General features: G+C 50.7%; 1 protein-coding gene across 2 annotated transcripts in view; it reads right to left on the bottom strand.

Moving 5' to 3' along the window:
• The window catches only part of Hivep3 (human immunodeficiency virus type I enhancer binding protein 3), a 39,994-nt gene that overhangs the window by 11,069 nt on the left and 6,406 nt on the right, over positions 1 to 22,519 (bottom strand). For both annotated transcript variants that reach the window (XM_013016749.1, XM_013016747.1), the window contains exons 2-3: positions 20,565 to 20,710; positions 1,630 to 1,805 (exon numbers count right to left, since the gene is read on the bottom strand). In XM_013016749.1, coding sequence (XP_012872203.1) covers positions 1,630 to 1,805; positions 20,565 to 20,710 — 322 coding nt within the window. The remainder of the gene's footprint in view (positions 1 to 1,629; positions 1,806 to 20,564; positions 20,711 to 22,519) is intronic.

The following is a 22,519-nucleotide window of genomic DNA, read 5'->3' on the forward strand; positions in this document are numbered from 1 at the left end:
TGACACAAGGCAGACGGATTGCTCCCCGGGACTGGGTAGTGGATGTGGTGCCATGCATGGCCAGAGCCAGGAGGTTCCTTTGGGGCTCCTCAGTGGGGTCCCCTGGCCACCCACTGATCTACTCAGAGGTCACCACGTGGCTGTGTTGTGCCACCTCTGAAGAGGAAGGTAAGGGCGCTGGCACCCTGGGGACAGGGGTTCCCCAGGCACAGCCTCTTCCGGTGTTCGGTTTCTTCACTTTCAGGAGGCTGTTAGACAAGCAACTTTACCTATGTAGAACTGAAGACTAGTTATCTAAGCAATCCACCAAGGATCCCCTTCTCTCTTCCCCAAAACCTCACCAGGCTGAGAGGACTCCAGACATGCCCTCCCTCTGACACATGGAGAAAGAAGAGGAGCAGAGAAAGAAGGTGGGTGAGGGACACTCTCGTCCCAAAACCTCGGTGGGGAAATTTAAGCTCAGCTTGAAGTTGATGGCAAGAGGACACAGGATAAGGGTCACCCAACAGGGTCAGGAGATCAGAAACAGAGACACAGCCAGAGAGGAGGCCGCTGAGCCACAGAGGGTAACAAACTGCATCCTGGCCTAGTACTGGAGAAACAGAGGCAACCTTGGGTGGGGAGCTGCATTGGCTCCGCTGCTTTTTGTGATCACTCAGCCTGTTTCACTGGGAACAGCTTCACCAACAGAAAGGAAGGACAGAAGAAAAACAAAAGAGAAAGCATAGTGTGCTGTACAATTCTGTCCCCCGACAGTGTGGCTTCCATGGAGTCACCCAAGTTGCTCACAGAAGGCAGACCCTTCATGTGTCTAAACCCTGATCTAGGGATACACAAAGTGCAAAAGAGGCTGAACCCACCAAAGCTGCCAAGACCCTGGCCTCCTTCAGAAGCACCCCCCGTTCTGCCCAGCTCCCGAGTACAGTGATTGTGCTCAGTTAGAACCTCCCTGCAGAGCCTGATGGGAAAGATACCATCTAGAGCACCAAGGGCCTCACTCTTTTGTCCCACCATGAACCTGGGAGGCTGCATGCCAGGCCACAGTCATCCATCACTGTTCCCTGAGATACAAGTTCTCCACAGCTCCTCCCTCCTCTCAAAGGTGACTGGGGAGCCTGTCCTGACCCTGATGTGGGTGTGGCCGGGGCAGGAACAGAACCTTGCTAGTCTGGATCTGGCGAACATGGCTGGGCCCTGCATTCTGGAGCTGCAGAGAAGCAAGGGGTACGGTGAGGAAGGTGCAGGCAGGGACAGCTGTAGCATGGGGCATGCGACCGTGTTAAGTGACTCTGAGTGGAATGGATCGCTCAGTGTTACCGTGTGGATGTTGGAGGTCATCAGGTCAGTGGATAAACAGCTCTGGGGACATGCAAAAGGAAGGGGTGATGAGATAAATAGAAGACCTGTGGGCTGGTGCTACTGGGAGAGGATCAGGCAGGACGCTGTAGGTGTGGGGAGGGCTGGGGCAGTCACAGGGTGCGTGCTACTGCCCAGTCCTGAATGGTCGGGCTGTGCCACAGGCAGCATATGGGTGTGCGCCAGGTCCCAGGTAAAGAGGTGTGAGCCGGGGCTCCCAGAGGAGAGCGCTCTGCGGCGGGCTGGGCGGTGCCCCAGCTGACTGTCTCTTACCTTTGGTTTTAAAAGCAAAGTGACAGTGCTTGCACACATAGGGCCGGACGTCAGTGTGGGTGCGGATGTGTTTCTTCAGCATGCTGGGCTTCTTGCAGCGAATTCCACACTCCTCACAAACATATTTCCCTCGGCCACGGCCTCGCACATAAACATACTCTTCGTTTGATTTGTACCTATGAGCAACAGGTGTCATGTAAAGGAAAAACAAAACCAAAAAAAAAAAGGGAGAAGAGGCAGCTTCTCGCTCGGGGAAGATGTGCACGCTTCCTAGCTGTCTCCAGCCTGGGAGAGGAGGATGCAGAACCAGAGAGAGCCCTGACAGAGCTGGGAAGGAGCTAGGTTTCCCCAGGGATTCACCGGGAACCCCTGCAGCCCGGCCCCTGCATAGGTAGGGCTGTACCTTCCTTTATTCCCTTTATTCTTCCTCCGGAGAAGTAAAGCCACAGCTTCGCAGATGGTTTCCATTCCACAGCCCGCCCTGGCCATAGCACGGCCACAAAGAACAGCCACTGTGGGCCACCAAAGTCACACAGAGTGAAAATGCCTCACAGTAATAGCAGAGGCCCTGGCAGCTGCCATTCACCAAGTACACATGCTGACCTGGGGTACTTCACCTGAATGAAACTACTACCACCTCACCTTGTACAAGCCCGAGGCTCAGAGAGGTCGAGAGACATTCACACATGAACCCACAGCTGGAAAGGAACAGAACTTGGAACAGAACCATTTTGCCCTGAGCCTGTCCATCTCCTTTAAGCAGCAACTAGTGCAAAGGCAGCCTTCCCAGGAGGACAACCAGTCCTGCAAGGGAGGTAGGAGGTACAGCCATTGTTCCCCAGGGGCCTTGCTCTCTTCCTCAACTCATCTCTGCCAAGCTGGAGGCTGTGGGGGAACCGCAGTCTTAGGTGGACTAGGCAGTGCCAGCTGCTCTCAAGGCCTCATAAGCACCCCAGAACCCTGCATCAGAATGAACTGTTCCTACAAGTGCTACAGGCCCCTCTGGGTGCCACTAGCCTCAGGCATACTTGCAGCCAGGGTACATAGGCCAGAGGGAGGCCTGGCTAGTCTAGGAGGAAGCATTGGTCATCAGACACCAAAGCCAGCCAAGACCAGGGCAAGAACTGGGCAGGTGCAGGAGGGTGGCTGGAAAGAACAGTAGCAAGGACTCCAGCCTTCTGGCAGGATGGCAGTTCAAGGCCCAGTGGGGTCCCAAGGGTGGGAGCAGAAGAGGGGCACTTGGGGAGGGAGCGCAGGCCGCAGTGCATCATGCCATGTCCACACCTCTCATGCCACATAATCACACACCCTACATGCACAACCACAATCACAAATCCCTTTCACTCAGCCACACATTTGCGCTCACTGTCAGTTGTTCACAAACCCTCATGCCTTCAATCAACCACACAACTCACACCTATACACCACTCACACTCTGTCACACACAAACACCCCATGCTCTGTCATCTACTCACACACCTCACACCACACATACCTCTAATCGTCACACACCTGACCATCACCCAGTTACATTCTCACCCCATAATCACACATATTTTCATACCCACACCCCTCCCACATTCATAAACACATTCTAGTGATGTCATCTCCATACCCCCACAAAGCACACACTTCATACACATTCACAGTCATACTTTAATTCCCACACTCGAGCCACTACCATCACACTCCTCATACACACCTGCCCCCCCATATCACACTCTTTCACACACTCACATAACTCAGACAGGGTCTAAAGGGGCCTGTCTTCACCTCTTCGGGCTCGGACACACCTGTCTTTGGGCAACTTTATGCTTGATCAGGACAAGCGCCATCTTATGTTCAAGCACAAGTACTGCAAGTCTGGGGGCAGGGCAGTGGGAGAGATGTCTGACAGAGCTTCCCATTCAGGCAAAGCCTGTTGGACCCCATTCTTGCTTCCCTCTATGCCCTGGGTACCCGTCTTCAGATAAAGTAGACTGAAGCAAGCACCCTTTCCAATCTGCGGCCCTGTTCTCTCTAACTACCAAGTGCCATCTTATCCTTAGACACCGTCCCAGTGTGCCCCACACAGGCCACAACCATGCTGACCTCAGATATGGACTTTGCTCTGCTCAGCCAGCCTCCAGGCTCTATGCCCATCTCCCTGCCTTCAAAACCCTGCACTCCCCAGGGCAACAAACTTTAACCCACACAGAGTCTTTCAGGGGATGGGGAGGCAGCTCTAATCCTTCAGAGTGGCACCTTGATGGGGCATACACAGAACCATGCAGAGCTCTTGTCACTGCCACAGAAGGCAGACGTCGTGTGTTGGGAGTGGCTAGTGTGGGAGTGGTCAGGCAGAAGTGGGAGGGGCTCCTATAGGGACCCCAGGGGAAATGGCACAGGTATTAAATGGCTTGGAATGTGACAGGTGTGAGCAGACAGGGCCAGGTGGGTCAGGTTGGTTCACCATGGGCCTTGATGCCACCTTGAGTTTAGACTTGCTCCAGCGTGTCTTACAGATCAACACAAAATCTCCCAGAGTGGATATCCCCAGGTGCTGTGAGGCCCAGTCCGTGTTCCAGGATGGAGACTTGGAGGCCTTCTGGTGTAGCCTTCAGACTTCACAAGCCTTGGGGGCCATGTGGACAGTTGAAGTTGATTCACCTTGGCTCACTCATGTGGCCAGGGGGAAGAAAGGTGATGGAGACCCTTCTTTTAGCTACTGAGTGTGAGATGCAGGTAAGAAGGGCATGAAGAGGTCTCTAGTGCACTGCTGGGGACTTGTGAGACATAGAACTGTTCTGCAGGTTTGTCAGGAGGAAGCTGACCACACGAGAGAGTGAAGAGCTAGCTGAGCATGAACAGTGCTGCAGGCAGAGATCTGAGAGAAAGCAGAAGGGAGCCTCAAACCTGTCCCAAAGAGGAAAAAGGTTAGAGCAGGGGGGTGTTAGGAGAAGAGGCTTTAGAGAAGGGCATACAAGCAGAGTTGGGTCATGGAGAGCCTGAGGATGGCCACTGTGGGGGCCCAAGACATGGAAAAGGCAGCCCTGGTTGAACACGAGGCCCTGGGATTTTCCTACTCTGTGAGGGCTGGGCCTATGGCTTGTCCAGTTTCATGGCTCCTGAGGGGCCCAGGCCAGGATGGCTTTCCAACAGTGTGGGCTTGCCCCATTCCTGCCCAAGCCTGAGCCCCTGCCCTGTTCAGAGGCCCTTCAGCAGCTACAGTCTATTGGTGCTTGGCACCTTCCACCCCACAGATATAGGCTGGGCACTCTCCTACCAGGAGCCAAACAGCTCTAAAGCCTCCCAGACACCCTCCCACTCCAGCTCAGGGGCTCCTTGCTTCCTTACATAGTACAAGTCCAGAGAGGGCTGTCCACACACCTGTCCATCTCTCCTCGCCTCTCTATACTCCTGCAGGCCAACCATCCTCACTGAGGCCATGGGGTGCCCCAAACAAAGGATGTTTGCCTTGTCCTGTCTGCCTCTCACCCACCTTCTGCCCTGCTTGACTTGGGTGATCCCATTCTCTTCTTATGTGTCTCCTCCTTTGCCCAACCTTTCTTATGCTGACATCCCTCCCCTTACTCCTTTCCCAGGTGGTTTTCCATCCGAGCATTGATGGCTCCCCTCCTCTCCCTACTTCTGGACATTTTTTCCGACCATCCCCTTGGCATCAGCCTGGGGGCTTCAGGTACCTCTAGTGGGAGGCAGCCAGCAGGAGGAGGTTCTGTGTTCTGAATGAGACCTTGAAGAGGCTATTGAGATCCCAGTCCTTTCTCTCTTTGCTTCTGGGACACCCCCAAGGTGAGCAGCCTCCTCAGCACATGACCCCACATGCCGTGAGACTGTGTGACATGGCTAAGTGAGCACAGACGGGACTCTGAGACTGTCAGTTCCTACACCCACAGCATGTCCTCTGGGACCCAGTCACAGTCATGTGGTTGGCCAGACCAGCATCCTGGGCATCGTCCTGGGCAGCTCACTTTTCTTCCTTCCCAACATGTAAGTCCATCATGGTTGGCCACACTTCATCCAACACTAGTTCCAAATGTCCACCTCGGCCCCTAAGCCAGACCACTATCCCTTCTCCCATGCCATGGACTTCTTTCTTGACAAAACAGCCTGTGGCGGTAGGGTTCTGAGATATGCAGCCCTTGCCACTACCCCTCACTCTGAAGGCCCCATTTGTGGTCCTCCCACGGTCCTCAGAGCAAGCCCACCTCCTCCACTTGGCCAGCAGGTCCAGGCACTATGTGGTTATGGCTACTGCTCTAGCTCATCCTTCCTGTTCTCATGGTCCCTTCCACTCCTGTGCTCCCTCCAGCCATGCTAACCAACCCTGTCCTCTGGTCTAACAGCCCACAAACAGCCAGCACAGGTCTGTGCAGCCCCTCTACTACTTCAGGGCTCTGTCAAGTGCGATCGCCCATTCTTCCCATCTACTGCATTCTCTGGTGCATTCCCACTCTAGTACGGTGCCTGAGAGCCAGCAAGTGCTCAATCAATAGGCTGCACATTGGAAATTCAACCAAGGCCTTCTCTGCTCAGTCACTGTGCTCCACTGCCTTGCCTATCTTCTGTTGCCCTGACAAGTGGAGCCATCAGCCAGTCCAGTTGCTCCAATCCTTTCTCTGGATTGGGAAATCTTAGTGTAGAGACGTGAGAGGCCTTGAGATCAGACATCCTGACTGATTAGGGCCATGCAGCAGGGCTCCATCCTCAGAGGAGGGGTTCCACAGCTGCAGCTTCAGGGTCCCTGAGTCTCTCCCAGAAGTAGCTTTGTGTGCTGCTGCCTAGGGTAGGGAGATGAAGAGGCAGCGGGTGGGTTGTGCAGATACAGCTCTTCCTGCTGGCAGTGTGGCAGCATGGAGACTTAACTCCAAGGAAAAGAAAAAGGCCTCTCGAACAGCACCTTAGTCAGGAGGGACTTACTATCTAATTGAACCCAGATGTGCCCAGGAACAAGAGGGCAAGTTAGCAGGCAGCCAAAGAGTGTGAAGTGGCATGAAAACCCAACTCTGACTCCAGCGCTGTGCTGTTAGGTGATGGGTGGGCCTTGGTCTGGGGGCCCTTCCTGCCTGCTGGTGCCTGCTGGAATCAGCGCATGCATGACACCAGCGTTGTGGTTCTGGACTCTTTGGAGGCGGGCCTAAGAGCAGTGGCTTCCTCTAAGTGGCTGGGAGCTTGGCACATAGCCCCAGGGTGACGCACATGGCTCTGTTCCACCCAGGTTTGGGAAGGGGGTGTGGTGGCCATCGAGTGGCATTGAAGGCAAAGTGCTGAGTGAGGTGCTGTTTTCAGGCTCTGGATACATCCCAGGCCCAGGAACAAAGCTGCTCTGGAAGGTAGCAAAGCTTGCCCCCCGAGGGGGCTCTATGAACAACAGAGGTCCTCTAGCTGGAGGGCTGGTGACTGCTGCGCATTGGGCATGCTGGACAGTGTGGGTGATGGAAGGGGCTGCAGTGAGGAGGGTCCATTCCTGGGACAGCGTTGAGTGGATGTGCTTATCTCATCCCATCTCCAGTTACTCTGGAGACCCAGAGGAGGTTCAGTAAGGAGACAAAGGAGAGGAGGCCCGGGGAGGGGGGAGGAGGTGGGGTCTGAGGGAACTGCAGGGTTGGGCGCACACCCCCTTTGGAAGGTCAGGGCTGCTCTCATCCAACCCCGTGTGGCATGGATTGTCACATCTTCATTTTTTTTCCCTAGAAAACCAAAATCCAGATTTTTTTATACTGAAAATATTAGTAAACACTTGTACTGGGCACCGAAAGATTTTTAAGTGCACTGAATACATTGCCTCATTCAAAACACGTGACTGCCCTGTGGGAAAGGGCTCTACTCACCCTCATCTCCACAGGAGGAAACAGTCACAGAAAGGTTAAGTAGCTTACCTAAGGTCACTCAGTCAGTTACTTAATGGATTGAGAACTTGACCGAGGCTATTTGCCTAGTTGAGTTCAGGTGCTTAACTTCTGTACAATTCTCTTTAAACACACACACACACACACACACACACAAATATAGAAGGAGAAGCATACCTATCTAGCCTGAAGCTAGACATGCAACTCAAGGTGATTTTCCCAAGGCCACACAGCTAAGTAATAAGAGCATGTCTGACCTTCAAGTTCGTGAGTTTTCTCTCTATCAAGCTGGGTTATTTTCTTAAAAGCGGGTATGAACTCAATGGCCTCCAAGTCATCTTTCTAATCTATGATTCTAAGAGGCTATTCTGCATTTGTACTATTGACTTTTTCAATATGTTCTTAATATTGAATCATAAAACCCTTGCCTCTCCTCCAAATTAGGATATTTTTAAAGCTTGTCAACATTGTGATTTTATTACAATATTCTTGCCAAATATGCCTCTTCATCCCTGGGCATGAAACCTGGGTACAATCAAACAAATTGAGAGGAAGTCATGATTAGGGGTGCCTCCACTGTCATTTTGAGGTTCACTTTTCAGGGTAGCCTGTGGCCTGTGTGAGAGGTTCAGGACCAGGTCCTTGCAGTTTGAGCTGTGTATCTGATAGAACTATTCAGCTGCAAAAGTAGGAGATAGGGCAGGCCTTGCTTTAATAAGGCCTGGAGGCTGAGCTGTAGGGCCTGGGGAAGTTCACAATGATTTCTGGGCACATCTCCGATTTTCCTGTGGTTAGGGTTCCATAGAAACGACATCATATCCGGGGGGAGGGCACCATCTAAGCTGAGGCCTGCTCAGCCAGGACTTCCCAGGCATATTTAAGACATGCACAGGCCCAGAGACCAGCAGTGGGGCTGATTCCATACAGCAGTGGGAACCACAGTCAACTTCTCTGTATTCAACATCGCCTTCAGACCTGCTCCGAGCCTGGGCCTAGGCCAAGCCAAAATACAACTCTGATTCTGATGTTGGGCCCATGAATGACCAATGGATACCTAAAAAAAAACATTAAAAAAGAAGACAGGAACGGCGGTACAGATGATGGACACAGGGCTGGGGCTGGCGTGTTGGATCTCAGGAGATGCAGCCTTTATGCAGAGCTGACCCCAAATACTTGTGACCCATGAGCCTGGGTCTGGGTGCAGTGAAGAGGACACAGTGGGTAGGAGGCCAGGCAGCCAAGGAGTGGCAGAGCCGGTGAGGATGGGAGAAACAAGAGCAGAGGCCAAGGAGAGGGCAGGTCAAGGACATCTGTAACACCTCTAGAAGGATTCTCACCTCAAGGGCAAGCCCTTGTCTGTCTAGGACATAAACCTAGGAGTAAGGTGCTCACCATTCCTAGATTCATCTTAGGATACCAGTTCTCAGCCTCAGCTACTGGGAAGACAGAGCCCATTATGCCCCAGAACTAGGCAGAGAGCTGGAGACACCCGATGAGTAACTTTCTAATAACCAAGTTCAATTAGGAGCCACTAGCACCAAGCCTGGCCAGGAGCCAGATGGAGTCTGTGGAAGGCAGCTGCCACCATTTCCGTCCAGACAGTGATATCAGGGAGGAGGCGGGAAGGCAGCCAGAAGTCAGGGAGCAGGGTTCAGAGAAGTGAAACTTCCAGAAAGAGGGGTAAGCTCCTCACAGTGGACCCAGCCTGTAGCCGCCCTAGCCTGTGGTTGGCTCTAGAAGGGTGACTTCCCAGCTGCTCAGGTCCATAGGAGTGGGGGTAGGGGGTGGGACTGGGGAGAGGGGGCATTGGGGTTCTGGGGTCCCTTCTAATCACTGCAACTCCATATCCAGTTGTTTTTCAGAGTGGGTATCTGTGTAAACGGAACTTTGTAATGAAAGAACCTGAGACTGTGAAGGCGATTTGATAATTATTGCACAAGGGAGCATTCGGGTTTGGAAGGTGGTTTTTATCTTTGAGGCAGAGGAGCCCTTGTGTCCTCGGATCTGGACATGTTCAGATCCCCTAGTCCATGCCTTCCCAGGTGTATGTGTCTCTAGCCTCTGGGGACTCACAGTGTCCCCATGCAGCTTCTGACTCTCCTGGGAGGGGACTTTAACTCTCGGCCTGGGATTCCACCCATAGACTGGGCTTTCAAGTGGTGCAAAAGGCATGACTTCCCCTGAGACTTGTATACCGCTCAGCACTGACCACGATCTCCAGGGACATGGAGTCTTCCTCATCCTCTCACCATCTCCTGGAACCCCGCAGGCTAGTTTCTCCCCCTCCCCCATCCAAAGCAGGCATTGAGCCAGGGTCCTGGGCTCCCAGGCAGGCACTCTAACATCTGAGCCACATCCAAGTCTAGTTATTTATTGGTTTTTATTTTTGAGATTTGGTCTCCAACTGTGAAAGGAAAACCAAAGGAATATTGGGGCTTAAACTCAAGGACTTCTGCTCTTGTTCTGTTCTTTTTGGACTGTTGTTGTTCACAGCTGGTGCTCTACCACTTGAGCCATGCCTCTAAATAGGCACTTTATTAGAGCTGCATGGGCTTTTCTGTCTGGCTTTGAATCTTAATCCTCTAGGTCTCAGCCTCCTGAGTAGGTAAGGTTACAGGCGTGAGTCCCTGGCACCTGGCTGACCCCCAGTTTTTGACAGGTTGAAAAGTGCGTCCTTGTTGGGTGGAGATGTCTTGTTACCCAATCAAAAAGGGAATCTGGTTTGGTGCTGAGAGGTGGGTTTACAGTCTAGTCCTATACACTGAACTCAGCTAATGGAATATGACAACTATGATTAGGGGAGATTCTCTATAATTTCTTCTCCCCCAGCCATAGCCTAGCTTGTCAGAGAAACCACAGCATGCCGAGGGGGAGAGAAAAGCCTCTTGGGCCACAGTGCCACTTCCAGTTTTTGAGTGGTTAACTGGAGATAAGAGTCTCATGGAGACTTTTCTGACAGGGCTGGCTTCGAACCATGATCCTCAGATCTCAGCCTCTGAGTAGCTAGGATTACAGGTGTGAGTCCCTGGAACCGGCTCCTCAAACCTCTTTATTGTCTTGTTGATCATCACTGGCTGTCACCTTGATAACCAAGATGCTGGTGGCTCTTGCCTATAATGCTAGTTTCTCAGGAGGTGAAATCTGAGGATCTATGTTTGAGGCCAGCCCAGCACCAAAGACATATCTCCTTCATCTTCAAGGCCCCATGTCAGCGCTGCCTTCCCTGAGGGGGGACCTGCATGCCATTTCTGCCCTACGCTGTCTTTGGAAATCTAACTTAGCCCTGGTGGGCCACCAGCTGGCCCTAGTCTGCCAGCCACACTAACCAAGTCAAAAAGCCTTTGAACATAGCCTGGCGTCTCCCTGGCTGCCTTTAGGCTCTTGGATGGATCCATGTCAGCTGTCACCATATATTCTTAGAAACCTGTGTGCCCAGCACAGCAGTCCTCTTCCAGCCTACTCCAGACTCAGCTTGTCTGCTGATGGTTGTGTCCCCGCTTACACTCCCCAGCCCTGCAGCCACTGTGGACTGTCCAGCTTCTGTTGCAAACCACCCATAGTGACAGATGATATCTGTCCACAGCACAGATCCAAAATTCTGCTTGGATCTCAGGCCCTGTTTCCTGCTTTGTTCTGATGCCTTGAACTTCCTTCTTGGCTTGACTGGCTGAACTTGTTCAGAAATCTGCTTGGAGCTCCCTATAATCTCTGACCGCTTTAAACTCTACTCTTGAATTCTGATTCCCTCACCACCCCCTTTCCATCTATCTGGATAGTTCCTTCTCCTTTTAAAGTTTTATTCTGAAAGAACCACAATACAGAGTTAAGGCTGAAAGTGGCCTGTAAATAGATCCTTTTCTCCTGAACTGCTTGTGAACAATATTCCACCACCTGAAATTTTCAGTGCTGGTCTCCTACAGCTAAGTAGGAGCTTTGTAAAGATGACCTTCAACATAAAAACATCAGGACATTAGTGTGGTGAGGTTGGGTCTGCAACCTTTCTTCTGATTCCTAAGAGGCTCTCCCAGGGGACATACAATCCAGCCATTAGCCAAGCATGGTGGTACATGGTTGTCACCCCAGCACTCATGAGGTTGGGGGTGACCACAAGTTCGGGGCCAGTTTGAGTTATGTTGTGAAACCTTGTTTTAAAAAGAAGAGGAAAAAAAAGAAAAAAATAAGAGAGAGTGAAAGCTGACTGTTTCCCTGGGAAACCCAAGTCATGGATGGGAAACAGATAAAGGAGACATAATAAGTGAAATGAAACAGAAGACATATGATTGGCAAGCAGGGGGCCTGGTGGGGAAGACCACCCTGCATCCAGTTCACATTTAAAGGACTGTCCATTTCATAGCACAGGCTCTGCTGGGGTTCATAGGTTGCACCCAGGGTAGCCATGTGGCCCTGTACCTGCTGCTGTAGGAAGCTCCAGCAACCTGTGGCTGCATAGTCACCTGAGACAGGTCTTCCTTCTGAACAATGGCTAGCTTTGGGAAGTTTATCTTCTATCACACCACCAGCTGGCAGCCCTCCTCCAAGAGACTCCAACCATGGAGAGAGATCCACTTCTTCCTCATTTCTCTAAGCCTTTGGGGCCAGACTCCCCCTTGCCTTCCTCCTCCCTTTGGCTATGTGTGTTCAGGCCAACCAGTATCTAACTCTGGTCTCTGAAAGGACCCCCAGACTCCCAAGGTGCCTCATCTCAGGCTGGGTACACTGTCAAAACTCCTGCCCAGGAAGGAACACCTACGGAGGAGCTCTATTGGATTCTCTGACCTTTGCAGAAGGGCAGCTGTTCCTCAGGGAGATCAGGGCTGGAAATAGCCGCTCCTACAGGCTCTCTCTGAGCACCTGTCAGTATTCAGTGCCGAACTCTGTGGTTCTCAGTGCTGAGGCAGCCGAAAAGGTCACATGTCACACTGTGGTTGCTGGAAGTGGTTTAATCCAAACCATGTGGCCCTTGCTCATAGCTCCCTGGGAAAACTGAGGTGCACAAGAGCCAAGGTGCAGCCAAAGACCTCAGAGCCAGTGATGGCATGCAGGACTCAAACCCTGGTGTCCAGACTCCAGAGCCCAAGCCCTTCTTCTACATTTTTCCAATGACAAACCCAGGGAAACTGAGACCCAGTATGTACACAAGGACAGCTGAGAGGCCTCAACTCCACAGCCCACAGCACAGGCCTCCCTCCTTGGAGAAAACTTCATTTCAAACAAGGCCCAATAATAGGAAAGGTAAATGTTTCCTGTAATCAAGGCTAAGAAAATCCAGAGGGACCCATGCTAACCCTCCTGCCAGACACTCCATCTGTCCAACAATCCACTTGTCATTTTTCTTGTTTGTTTACATTGTCACTGCCCAAGTGATCAACATAGCTATAGAACTGGAGCAGAATTTTCTCTCTCTGCTGCTGGGCAGTGCCTACAGGACCACAAAACACAGGCCTGGGCTTCTGGCCTCCAGCAGCTCCATGCTAGGCAGAAAGAACACCTAAGCCTGGAAAGTCAGACCAGGCTGGTGGAGGAAGGGAGGGAGAAAGGGAGAGAAGGAAAGCAAGGAAGAGGAAGGAAGGAAGGAAGGAAGGAAGGAAGGAAGGAAGGAAGGAAGAAGTAAGTGGGAGGAAAGGGCCACTTTTGCTGAGCATTTCCTGTGTGCTACTCTAAGTACCGAGGGGCATTAGAACTGACTCTGGCTTTCCAGACGATTGGCTGTCCCCTATGTGTCTTCCAAATGTGGGAGCTCGGGGTAGTGGCACAGCCTAATACCCGTGAGGCAAGCAGGCTGAGAATGCCTGCACGTGAGGGAAGACCCCCAAATCCTCCAGATACCTGGAAAATGACCTAACAGACATTAGAACCAATGGGAACTTGAAAGAAATAGAAGCCATAAAGGAAAAACAACAACAACAACAAGAAAAAAACTCTGATTACTGGCCTTGCAAAGATATTAAATTTTATCAAACAAAAACAGGATACTAGTAAGAGAAACATTTGGGTTAGTGGTATAGCATCTGCTTAGCAAGCACGAGGCTTTGAGTTCAAATTCCAGCACTATTGTCCCCCCCCCAAAAAAAAAAGAAAGAAAGGAAGGAAGAAAGAAAGAAAATATTGTTCTGGGACAGGGAAAGAGCTCTAGAAAACTAAAAATGAAAAAAGAAGAAATGAAAAACCCCAATAGAATAGTTGGAAGACATAGTGCAAGGCAGTACCGAGACTGTGGTAAAGATACCAAGTTATAGAAAATCTGCAGATCTGTGTGGAAGCGGAGAGAGCAAGCCAGGAGGGCCAACCTCCTGAAGCTCAAGAGCTTCAAAGAGAGGAGATACAGTCAGAGAAAGGGAAATAATCAAAGAAATTATTCACAAAAACCATCAGCTGTGGTCATCAGCTAGTGAAATTTGACATCTCTGTGCAGTTTCCTATCTAGGGAGGAACAGACCCCAGGATGGACTGAAACTCTTCCTGAGTTGTTCCAAGAGCAACAGAAAAATATAGTGACACCTTGACTTCCAGCCTACACCTCCACATGTCAGACAATAAGTGCCAACATTATTTTTACCTCTCACACACCCTCTGGATACCTTGCCTTGAAGGATGGCCTTTGTGGAAAGCAGAATGCAAACCCAGATCATTTTCTGCTTTTAGAATCATAAGATCACATTTAAACTGTCAGTGAAATAAAAATAAGAGTTGTAAAGCTTAGTTTTGACACAGAAAGAGAGGGTTTTGTCTCTTTCCCAGGCCAGAGTTCAGTTGGTAATGTCCAGCAGGCACAGGGCCACAAGAACTGCCCTGACTGGACCCAGCACCAGAGCTAAAACGTGGACTCACCTTTACATGTGAACTGGATGCAGAGAGGTGTTTCCCATTAGGCCTTCTGTCTGACAACCAGTGTTTCCCTCCCTCCCTCCCTTCTTTCCTTCCTTCCTTCCTTCCTTCAATCCTTCCCTCCCTCCCTTCCTTCCTTTGTCTTTCACAATTTTGTGTATATTTCCTTTTTCTACCTATAACTTGGGATTTGTTGGGAAATAGCTTTCTCTCTCTTATGTTTTTCTCTTTTCATTTATTTGAGACCAAAGCGTACTTTATAGCTCAGGCTGGCTTTACACTCACCCTCCTCAGTCTCATGAGTGCTGACATGACAGGTGTGTGCTACCAAACCTGGTTAATGGTTGGAGTATGTCCCCAGGGACAGCCTTTGAGGAATCAGAAGAAAGGTTTCAGAACCAACCTAACTAATGTCTGGATATTTTTATTTGGGTATCATCTTTATAAAGGAATAACTCTTCCAAGCATCTAAGTGGTTTCCTGGAAACATAAATTTCTTTCTTGCTTTCAATCCAGCTGTTTACATCTGCACTGTAGACCTTGAGCTCACAGAGATGGTCCAGGATGGGGTAGATGCTTTGGCTGGAGCTAGGAGCCCTCCCATTCCTCAACTAAGACCTCAGATTACAGGAGCATTTATGCTAGCATCTTCCATTCTGCCTATTGCTACCCCTTCTTGCTCATGCTTTGGACCAATCCTCACACTGTTTCTACCCTCTCCTCCCCTCCCTCACCAGCATCCTCACCTGTCCCTTACTACCAGTCTCTCAACACACATGCTGTGGGCATCTCAGGTTCAAACACAAGCTGGCCAGCCCTACTCACCCTTCATGCAGGCCCTCCCCATCTTCACTGTTTCCCTCCACACCTGGCATCTTAGGACAGGGTATACACACTGATTCAAGTGCACATCAGCCTGCACCATGGAAACCACTCCCATCAAGGCCATCAGTAACCCCAGCACTGCTCTATCCAACAGACACTGGTTCCCATGGTACAGAGCTCCCAGGCAACTCACAGCTCAGCTTAGCCCCACCATGCATGCCCTGCTCTTGGTTTCTAGGACTTTATACTTGGCTGGGTGTCCTCCTGCCTTTCTCTTGGTCCCTTTTTAAACTCCTTGCTGCTGTGTCTCCACTTGCCTTTTCCATGCTGGTGCATCTGAGCTTGGTCCTGAATGCCCTTTCCTTTCCTTCCTTCTCCATCACCCCAGGTGACACCATCTAGTTCCAGAGACCCAAATTAAACCTGCATGTCGACATTTCCTGTTCCTGAGGCCAGCCCCCCTCCCCCTCCCCCCCTGTACTAATCATAACACAGCTCATTCAACATCCTCACTTAGATCACGGACCCCTCAAAGTTAGAGGCCCAGGATGCTCTGATCTCCCATCCCCCAGCGTGGTTCTCATGCTCCTCTCCTGCCCTTTCTATCTAAGCCAAAGTGTGGTAGCCATGCTTGATTCCTGCCTTACCCTCCTTGCTCTTACACTCACTAGCTGAAGTAAAGGAGACACAAGCAGGAAAAAATGGATGGAGAAAATGAAGTGAGGGATGGGGAGGTTTCACACACGCCAGAGGAAGGTGTAAGTTCACAGTGGTTGGTCTGGGAATTTGTGATGGAAGGGTGGCTTAAGAGGGTGAGGGAGCCACTCTGGAAAAAAAAAAGCTCTCACGGCAGAGGCCAGAGAGGCAGAAGCATGTCTCACACAGACAGAGAGACCACTGGCTAGAGCATGGGAGCAGGGGTAGGGCAGTAACTCAGATCAGGGAGGAGACGGGGCCACAGGCCTGTTTCAGAAGGCACAGGGCATGAGTGACAGGGGTTGCGAGGGATACCCCATGGTCAAAGGACTGTTTGGAATGCTCATTTGGATGCAGCAAGGTGTGGATGCGTTGTGAGGGATGGGACCTGGCTGTCCCAGGGGAGCACACTTGAGCTTTCCCTGCAGAGCTCCTGGGCCAGCCGACATGTCACTGCCCCGCACTACAGCTCCAAGCCCACATGGCTGCCACTCCCTCCAAACCCAAGCCACCCATCATGATCTGCTTCCTGAGGGTGCGACCCCAGCTGGCCCTGGCCTTCCAGGGTCTCACCAGGTGAGTTCATCACTCCCTTCAGATCCCAGTGCCAAGGGCTCACCCTGGCTGCCACTGCTGGCAGTCAGGTACTTCGTATCAATTCTAGGCACTTCCTCTTTTAGTTTGGCTTGCTGGGCTGGGCTCCCAGCTCTCTTTGTAGCAAGAGAAGTTGAGTCAGGACAACGTCAGAAAAATCATCACCCTCCACAAACAATGTAACTTTGTATGTATGAAATCACTGCTTCTCAGGAGAGTCCTTCTACATGACCAGACTGGGCGGGGGCCAACACATTCCCCATGCCACTCCCAGAAAGCTGTCTGGAAAACACAGGCTTTGTTCAGGTATGAAAGTGACCAGCAATGTTGGTTGTATACTAGGAAACCAGGACAACTAAATAGGGGCTGACACAGTGCGGACAAAACATTGTCCCAGGAACAAGTCAAGAAGAGACCTGAGGAAGCAGATGGAGTTTTAGCATCAGTGTTGGACAGAAGTAACACAAAGAACTATGGTGTGTGGAGGGGTCTGAGAGGTTTGCCAGAGGTGGGTAGCACCAGTCTATGAGGACCACGTGGATTTGCCAATGGGCAGAGCCAGGTAGACAGTAGAGGTGAAGTACAAGGAACAGGCTGAACGGTGGGACCAGGGGTAATGCACCCAAAGAAAGCTCTGGAACCCAAGCACAGCACAGGCAAAACCACACCGAATGGTGCCCAAAGAGACCAACATTGCTACTTGTAGAATGGCTGGCCAGAGCAGTAGGAGAGGGAGAAAAGAAGCCATACTGAGCCTTTGATAACTTTGTGTGGACACCAGAATTTGGGGACAAATTAAAGCTGGGCATGGTGGTTCATGCTTGTGGTCCCAGCTATTTGGGAGGTGGAGAATTGTGGCTCCGGGTCACCTTAGACCGGGCTGGTGAGACCCTATCTGATAAGGAAAAACAAAGCAGATGAAAAGAAAAAAGGACAGGGATCGTGGCTCAAGTGATAGCGCACTCACCTAACAAGCAGGAGGCTCTGAGTTCGAATTCCAACACTGAAAAAAGAAGAAAACATTTAGGGACTAATTGGAAGGGGAAGAGAGGAGTTTAAGGTGACACTGAATGAGAGGGTCAGGTGTGTCGCTCAAAGTTTGGATGTGGATGAAGATGTGGATGAGAGGTAGAGGGTTTGGTTGGCACAGGCTGAACTTGAGGAGTTGTTGATCTCCCAAGCAAAGAGGGCACGAGGTATCCAAAGCAAGATCTACAATTCAGGAGTGTAGGCTCAAATCTGCGATGAGGTTTGAAGGGAAGGAAGAAGATGTTTGGGGAGACATTGAGGACAAGAAGAAATGAATCTTGCTGGCCAACTATGTGGGCCTCCATCACTTCCAGACTGTTAAAGAGACTCCTTCACTACCAAGCTCTTTGCTCTTACTACCCTGTCAGGCCTGGTCCCACACCCTTTTAGCTGATCCAGCCCCTGGGCAGCTTTCTCCTCAGCCCCACTGCCCCCACCTCAGCACAGGGCCTTGCATGGTAACTTTGGTTGGGTTGCCAAACACTTTAAGGATTGGACGATCAGCCCAGAGCACCTCTAAGGCATTGACTAATTAGATCCTCCATGAAGGCTGAAAGACTGACTCCTTGATTCACTGCTGGACTGGAGGTCAAGAAAGAGTAAGGGGGAGGCTGGCTAGCAATGGAACAACTTGAGGATACTGTACACCCAGCATCTGCTCTTCCTTGCCTGGCTTATTAGCACATCATCATAACTGGATCTTTATACAGCAATGTGGACACATTTAGAAACACCTGTGGAAAACTAACCAGTCACAGACAGATGGCAAACAGACTAGTGTTATCACCAGCACTAGCTACAGAATGTTTCAGGTTCTTCCAAGCACAGGTAGAACTGTATGATCCCACTTTGAGGGCCTTGTTGAGGCCATGTGACTTTCTCTGGCCAAATGGACAGGAGCAAAGACCTTAAACTTCCAGAAGGGGAAAAGTTTAAAACCGGCACATGATAGACCATACTTTGTTTCCTCCTTTTGGGGCCTGCATTGGCCTAGATCCGTTGGTGGACTTAGTGACCAGGCCCCATTTACAAACCCTTCTCTAACAGGTACTGGAGTGAAAAACATTGTATTACAAAAAGGAAAAGAAAGAAAATGAATAAAGAAGAACCCAGTCTAAGCAATATTACACTGTGATACCAATGGAGGGCCCAAGGATACATTCTGGGTTGTTCTGGAATGGAATTCCATTAGTGGCTTGTAGGTTGGTCAAATAGATGGTCTGCATCCCTGGACCCATTTATGAGACTCCAGGCATGTGTTCCATTCTCTCTCACACTTGAAAATACTCCCGAGAGTGACATCAGCCTCATAAAACCCAAGCTGTAAGAATGAAGATGACATTTCCCACAACAGACAGCAGAGTGAGGTGGAGTTAAGAAACGAGGCACACTGGGTCTGGACCCGCCGTGTCTGTCCAGATGCTCAGCTCCTGTGTACCTGGCCCTTCTCACAGGCCTCCTGGGACCTCCATACCATGGGTGTGTTACTGTCCCCTTCACAAATAAGAACACAGAATTAGAGAGTCAGAGCATGGCAGGGGTTGGACAGGGATAGTTGGGACCACTGCATGGAAGCAGAGGTAATAATCCTCTTCTCTAAAGAGATTCTGAATAGCAGGCGTGACTTGTGAAAACTTGCATGGGTCAAGGAGGAGGGGGAGACTATTCAGGCTGCAAGGAGAGCGGCAGACTCTGGTGTGGCTTCTTACCTTTCACAGGAAGGCAGAGGTGTGTGGCAGGGAGAGGACGCCGCTAGTACCTTGCCCAGAGGAACACAAGCAGCTTGGGGGATAGAGGGGTTGGGAACTGGGCCTCTACTTGGAAGGCCACTGGCACAAATGTCAGCTACTCCTGGCCTGCAAACATCACCATGTGGCTTCTCAAGAGCCCCACAGGGCGACTTCTCTGCAACCTGATGCATGCATGAATCCTGGGATCCTAAGGACTCAGTGGTAGGAGAATCCAGAGACACAAGAGGGCGCTCTAACCAAATGGCATGAGCAGAAAACCAGGTAGAGAGAGGGTCAGCGTTCAGAAACACCTTTGGTTCTGTGTTCCTCCATGGAACCATGACTGGTATTGAAGTAGTGTGCTTCAGTGACACTTGTGCCCCTTGACCTGTTCCCATCATTGGGATAACCAGTCCCTCCCCCCCCTCGGAGAGACCCTCAGACTAGTGCCACCAGAGGATGCCAACTGGGGATCTTGGGGAGTGTGGCAGTCTCTGTTTTCTTCTTTTTCAACTGTCTGGAGGGCTTTTGTGCCTGTCGCTTGAGGCACCTGTCATTTTGATCTCCTGTTGGTCCCAGGTGCTGGAGTATCACAGGCCCCCAGTGACAGCTCATGTTGGCCAAGGTTTGGAGGTCAGTTTTCCTACACGCTGTTGTCCTTCCAGACCACATAGGACTGGGACCAACCACCTCGATCACAAGAGGGACACAGACACAAGACCCTGAGACAGACACCAAGGCACCTGCTCACAGACACCACACCTTGGAAGCAGACACGCAGCCACAAAGAACACAGCTGGCACGAGGAATTTTTGCAAAGCACATCTAAAGCAAGGTGCACTACTAGAGCCCAGAAGGTTCCCAGAATGGCAAGTTCTGAAACATATAGCTCATCAGGTGAGCACAGGTTAATAACCAGGGCTGCAATCAGTCAGCCTCAAGCCCAGCCAGTCTGAAGGAGTGGCAGCCTCATGCGCAAGGCCTGAGTGAGTACCCATGGAAAACTGGGCATGTGGGGATGACCTGGGCAGACAGAAGTGACTCCTGAGAAACACATTTCAAAGGAATTGGTAGTCGAGACAGCAGCCACAGGAGACCCACCATCTCCCCTCTCCCCCAGGGCAGGGGTGAGAAAATGGCCAGCAGCCGAGGATTCAAGGATGGAGAAAGAACTGGACTCCCAGGTCCTCAGCAAACACCCAGCACCAAACATCTCAGCAAGGACCCTCCCTCCCACCAAATGTTCTCAAATGGGAAGCTCATGAGTCCCACAATGCAGAGAGGCATTGCAGGAACCATGGGCACCCGGGAGCACTGCCCTGCATGGGCAGCACGGCCTCTTATTATATACCTAGGAAGCAGACTGAAATCCAAGTGAGTGTCTTACCCTCCTTCGAAGATTTTGATCCTCGCCGGCTCCCCTCTCTTGGAGGCAGGAGCATCCTCTTCCGGCTTCCCTCGCTTCTCCTCTTCTTTCTCCACTCTAGTTATGTCTTTCTGGCCTTCTGGGGAAACCAGTGACGAGAGGTGCACCTGCCCACCGCAGGGACGACAAATCACTGCTGGTTAAATTTGTATTCTGGGCTAGAAGTGTCCCAATATTGTCTTGAATGGCATTGAAGACATGCACAGAGACTCCCCTGATCCTCCCCCTTCCTGCTGGAGCAGTGCCAAGTACTCAACAGAATCAAAGAACTGATCCACTGAGGTGCAGCCTCCCCTCTATCCAGGACTCTCAGTTAACGTTCTTTCTTACTTTTTTTTTGGTTAGTTATGGGGCTTGAACTATGGGCTTGTGTGCTATCCTTGCGCTCTTCAGCTCAAGGCAAGCGCTCTACCGCTTGAACCACAGCGCCACTTCTGGTGGCTCATTGGAGATAAGAGTCTCTCGGACTTTCCTGCCTGGACTGGCTTTGAACCACGATCCTCAGATCTCAGCCTCTTGAGTAGCTAGGATTACAGGCGTGAGCCACTGCGCCCGGCCTCAGTTAACGTTCTTATGGGAGCTGCTTTTCTCTTGTTCTTTTGTATGAATCTGGGAGCTCCTGGGAACAGGTCTTTATCCGTATCCTGTTTTCCTCAATCACCTTGGCACCCAAAACAGGTCTACTTCAGTGAAGAGGCCCAAAGGATACTGAACAAATAAAGACTATACTCTATCTTTGGAATTAACTGGTCCAATTCTCGTTAATAGATCAGAAAGCCAAAGCCACACGGCTGGTTAAGGACAGAGCTGGGAGTAGAGTCCAGCCTTTCCAGGATCCTGACCCTCCTGAACTAGGACCAAAGCCCAGGAGCAAGCTAACTGACCATAGCCCACAGAAGCTATAAAAGTTTTGGGCTCCTGCTCCATGCAAACACATTCTCTTGGCAAAGTATTGAGCCTCAGTGATCTGGCTCTATAAGGAGGGCTAGCATTGACCACTTCCACTATTCCTAGAACATGTTCTTTGAACCCACCATAGGTGTAGGGAGCACAGGTGCCAGGCTGAGGGCTGGGACAAAAAGCACCTGCCTGGCAAACAGGGAATCTGAGTTCTAGCAAAAATCTACACTGCTGCTTTGGCAGAACAGCACCTGTGGATTTCCAAGCATATGGTTTCTATTCCTCATGTGGCCTGTGATTCAAGAGGGACCAAAGGGTCTATCAGACAGATGGTACCTTCTCCCTTATATTCTGTAGTGATGCCTGAATCAAGCTGGAGGATGTTGGTTTCAGTGGCACGATCCATGGTACCAAGAAACACAGTGTTAGCACTGAATAGGAGACCTAGGATTTATTTTAGCTTTGTGTGTGTGTGTGTGTGTGTGTGTGTGTGTGTGCACATGCATACGTGTGTGCATGCATGTGCACGCACACATGCATGCACTGGTACTGGCACTTGAACTCAGGGTCCAGGTACTGTCCTTTGGCTTTTTTGTTCAAGAGGTGCTCTATCACTTGAGCCACAGATCCACTTCCAGCTTTTTGCTGGTTACTTGGAGATAAGAGTCTCATGGACTTTCTTGCTTAATTAGCCTGGCTTTCAAACCACCATCCTCATTCTCAGATTTCAGTCTCATAAGAAGCTAGGATTATAGGAGTGAACCACCAGTGCTTAGTTTCAGTTTAGCTTTTAATGGCAATCTGAATTAGTATAGATAAAAACATTTACTGGATATCAATGGGCCATCTACTGTTTTATGCACACTTTGTATATTAACTCATTTATTTATCCTCCATAGTCCTGAGATAAGTATTATTGTTGTGTGTGTGTGTGTGTGTGTGTGTGTATGTGTGTGTGTGTGTGTGTGTGTATGTGTGTGTGTGTGAGTCTTGAGGCCTGAACTCAGGCACTGTCC

The sequence above is a fragment of the Dipodomys ordii genome, unplaced genomic scaffold, assembly GCF_000151885.1.
Source record: "Dipodomys ordii isolate 6190 unplaced genomic scaffold, Dord_2.0 Scaffold33, whole genome shotgun sequence".
Taxonomy (NCBI): Eukaryota; Metazoa; Chordata; class Mammalia; order Rodentia; family Heteromyidae; genus Dipodomys; species Dipodomys ordii.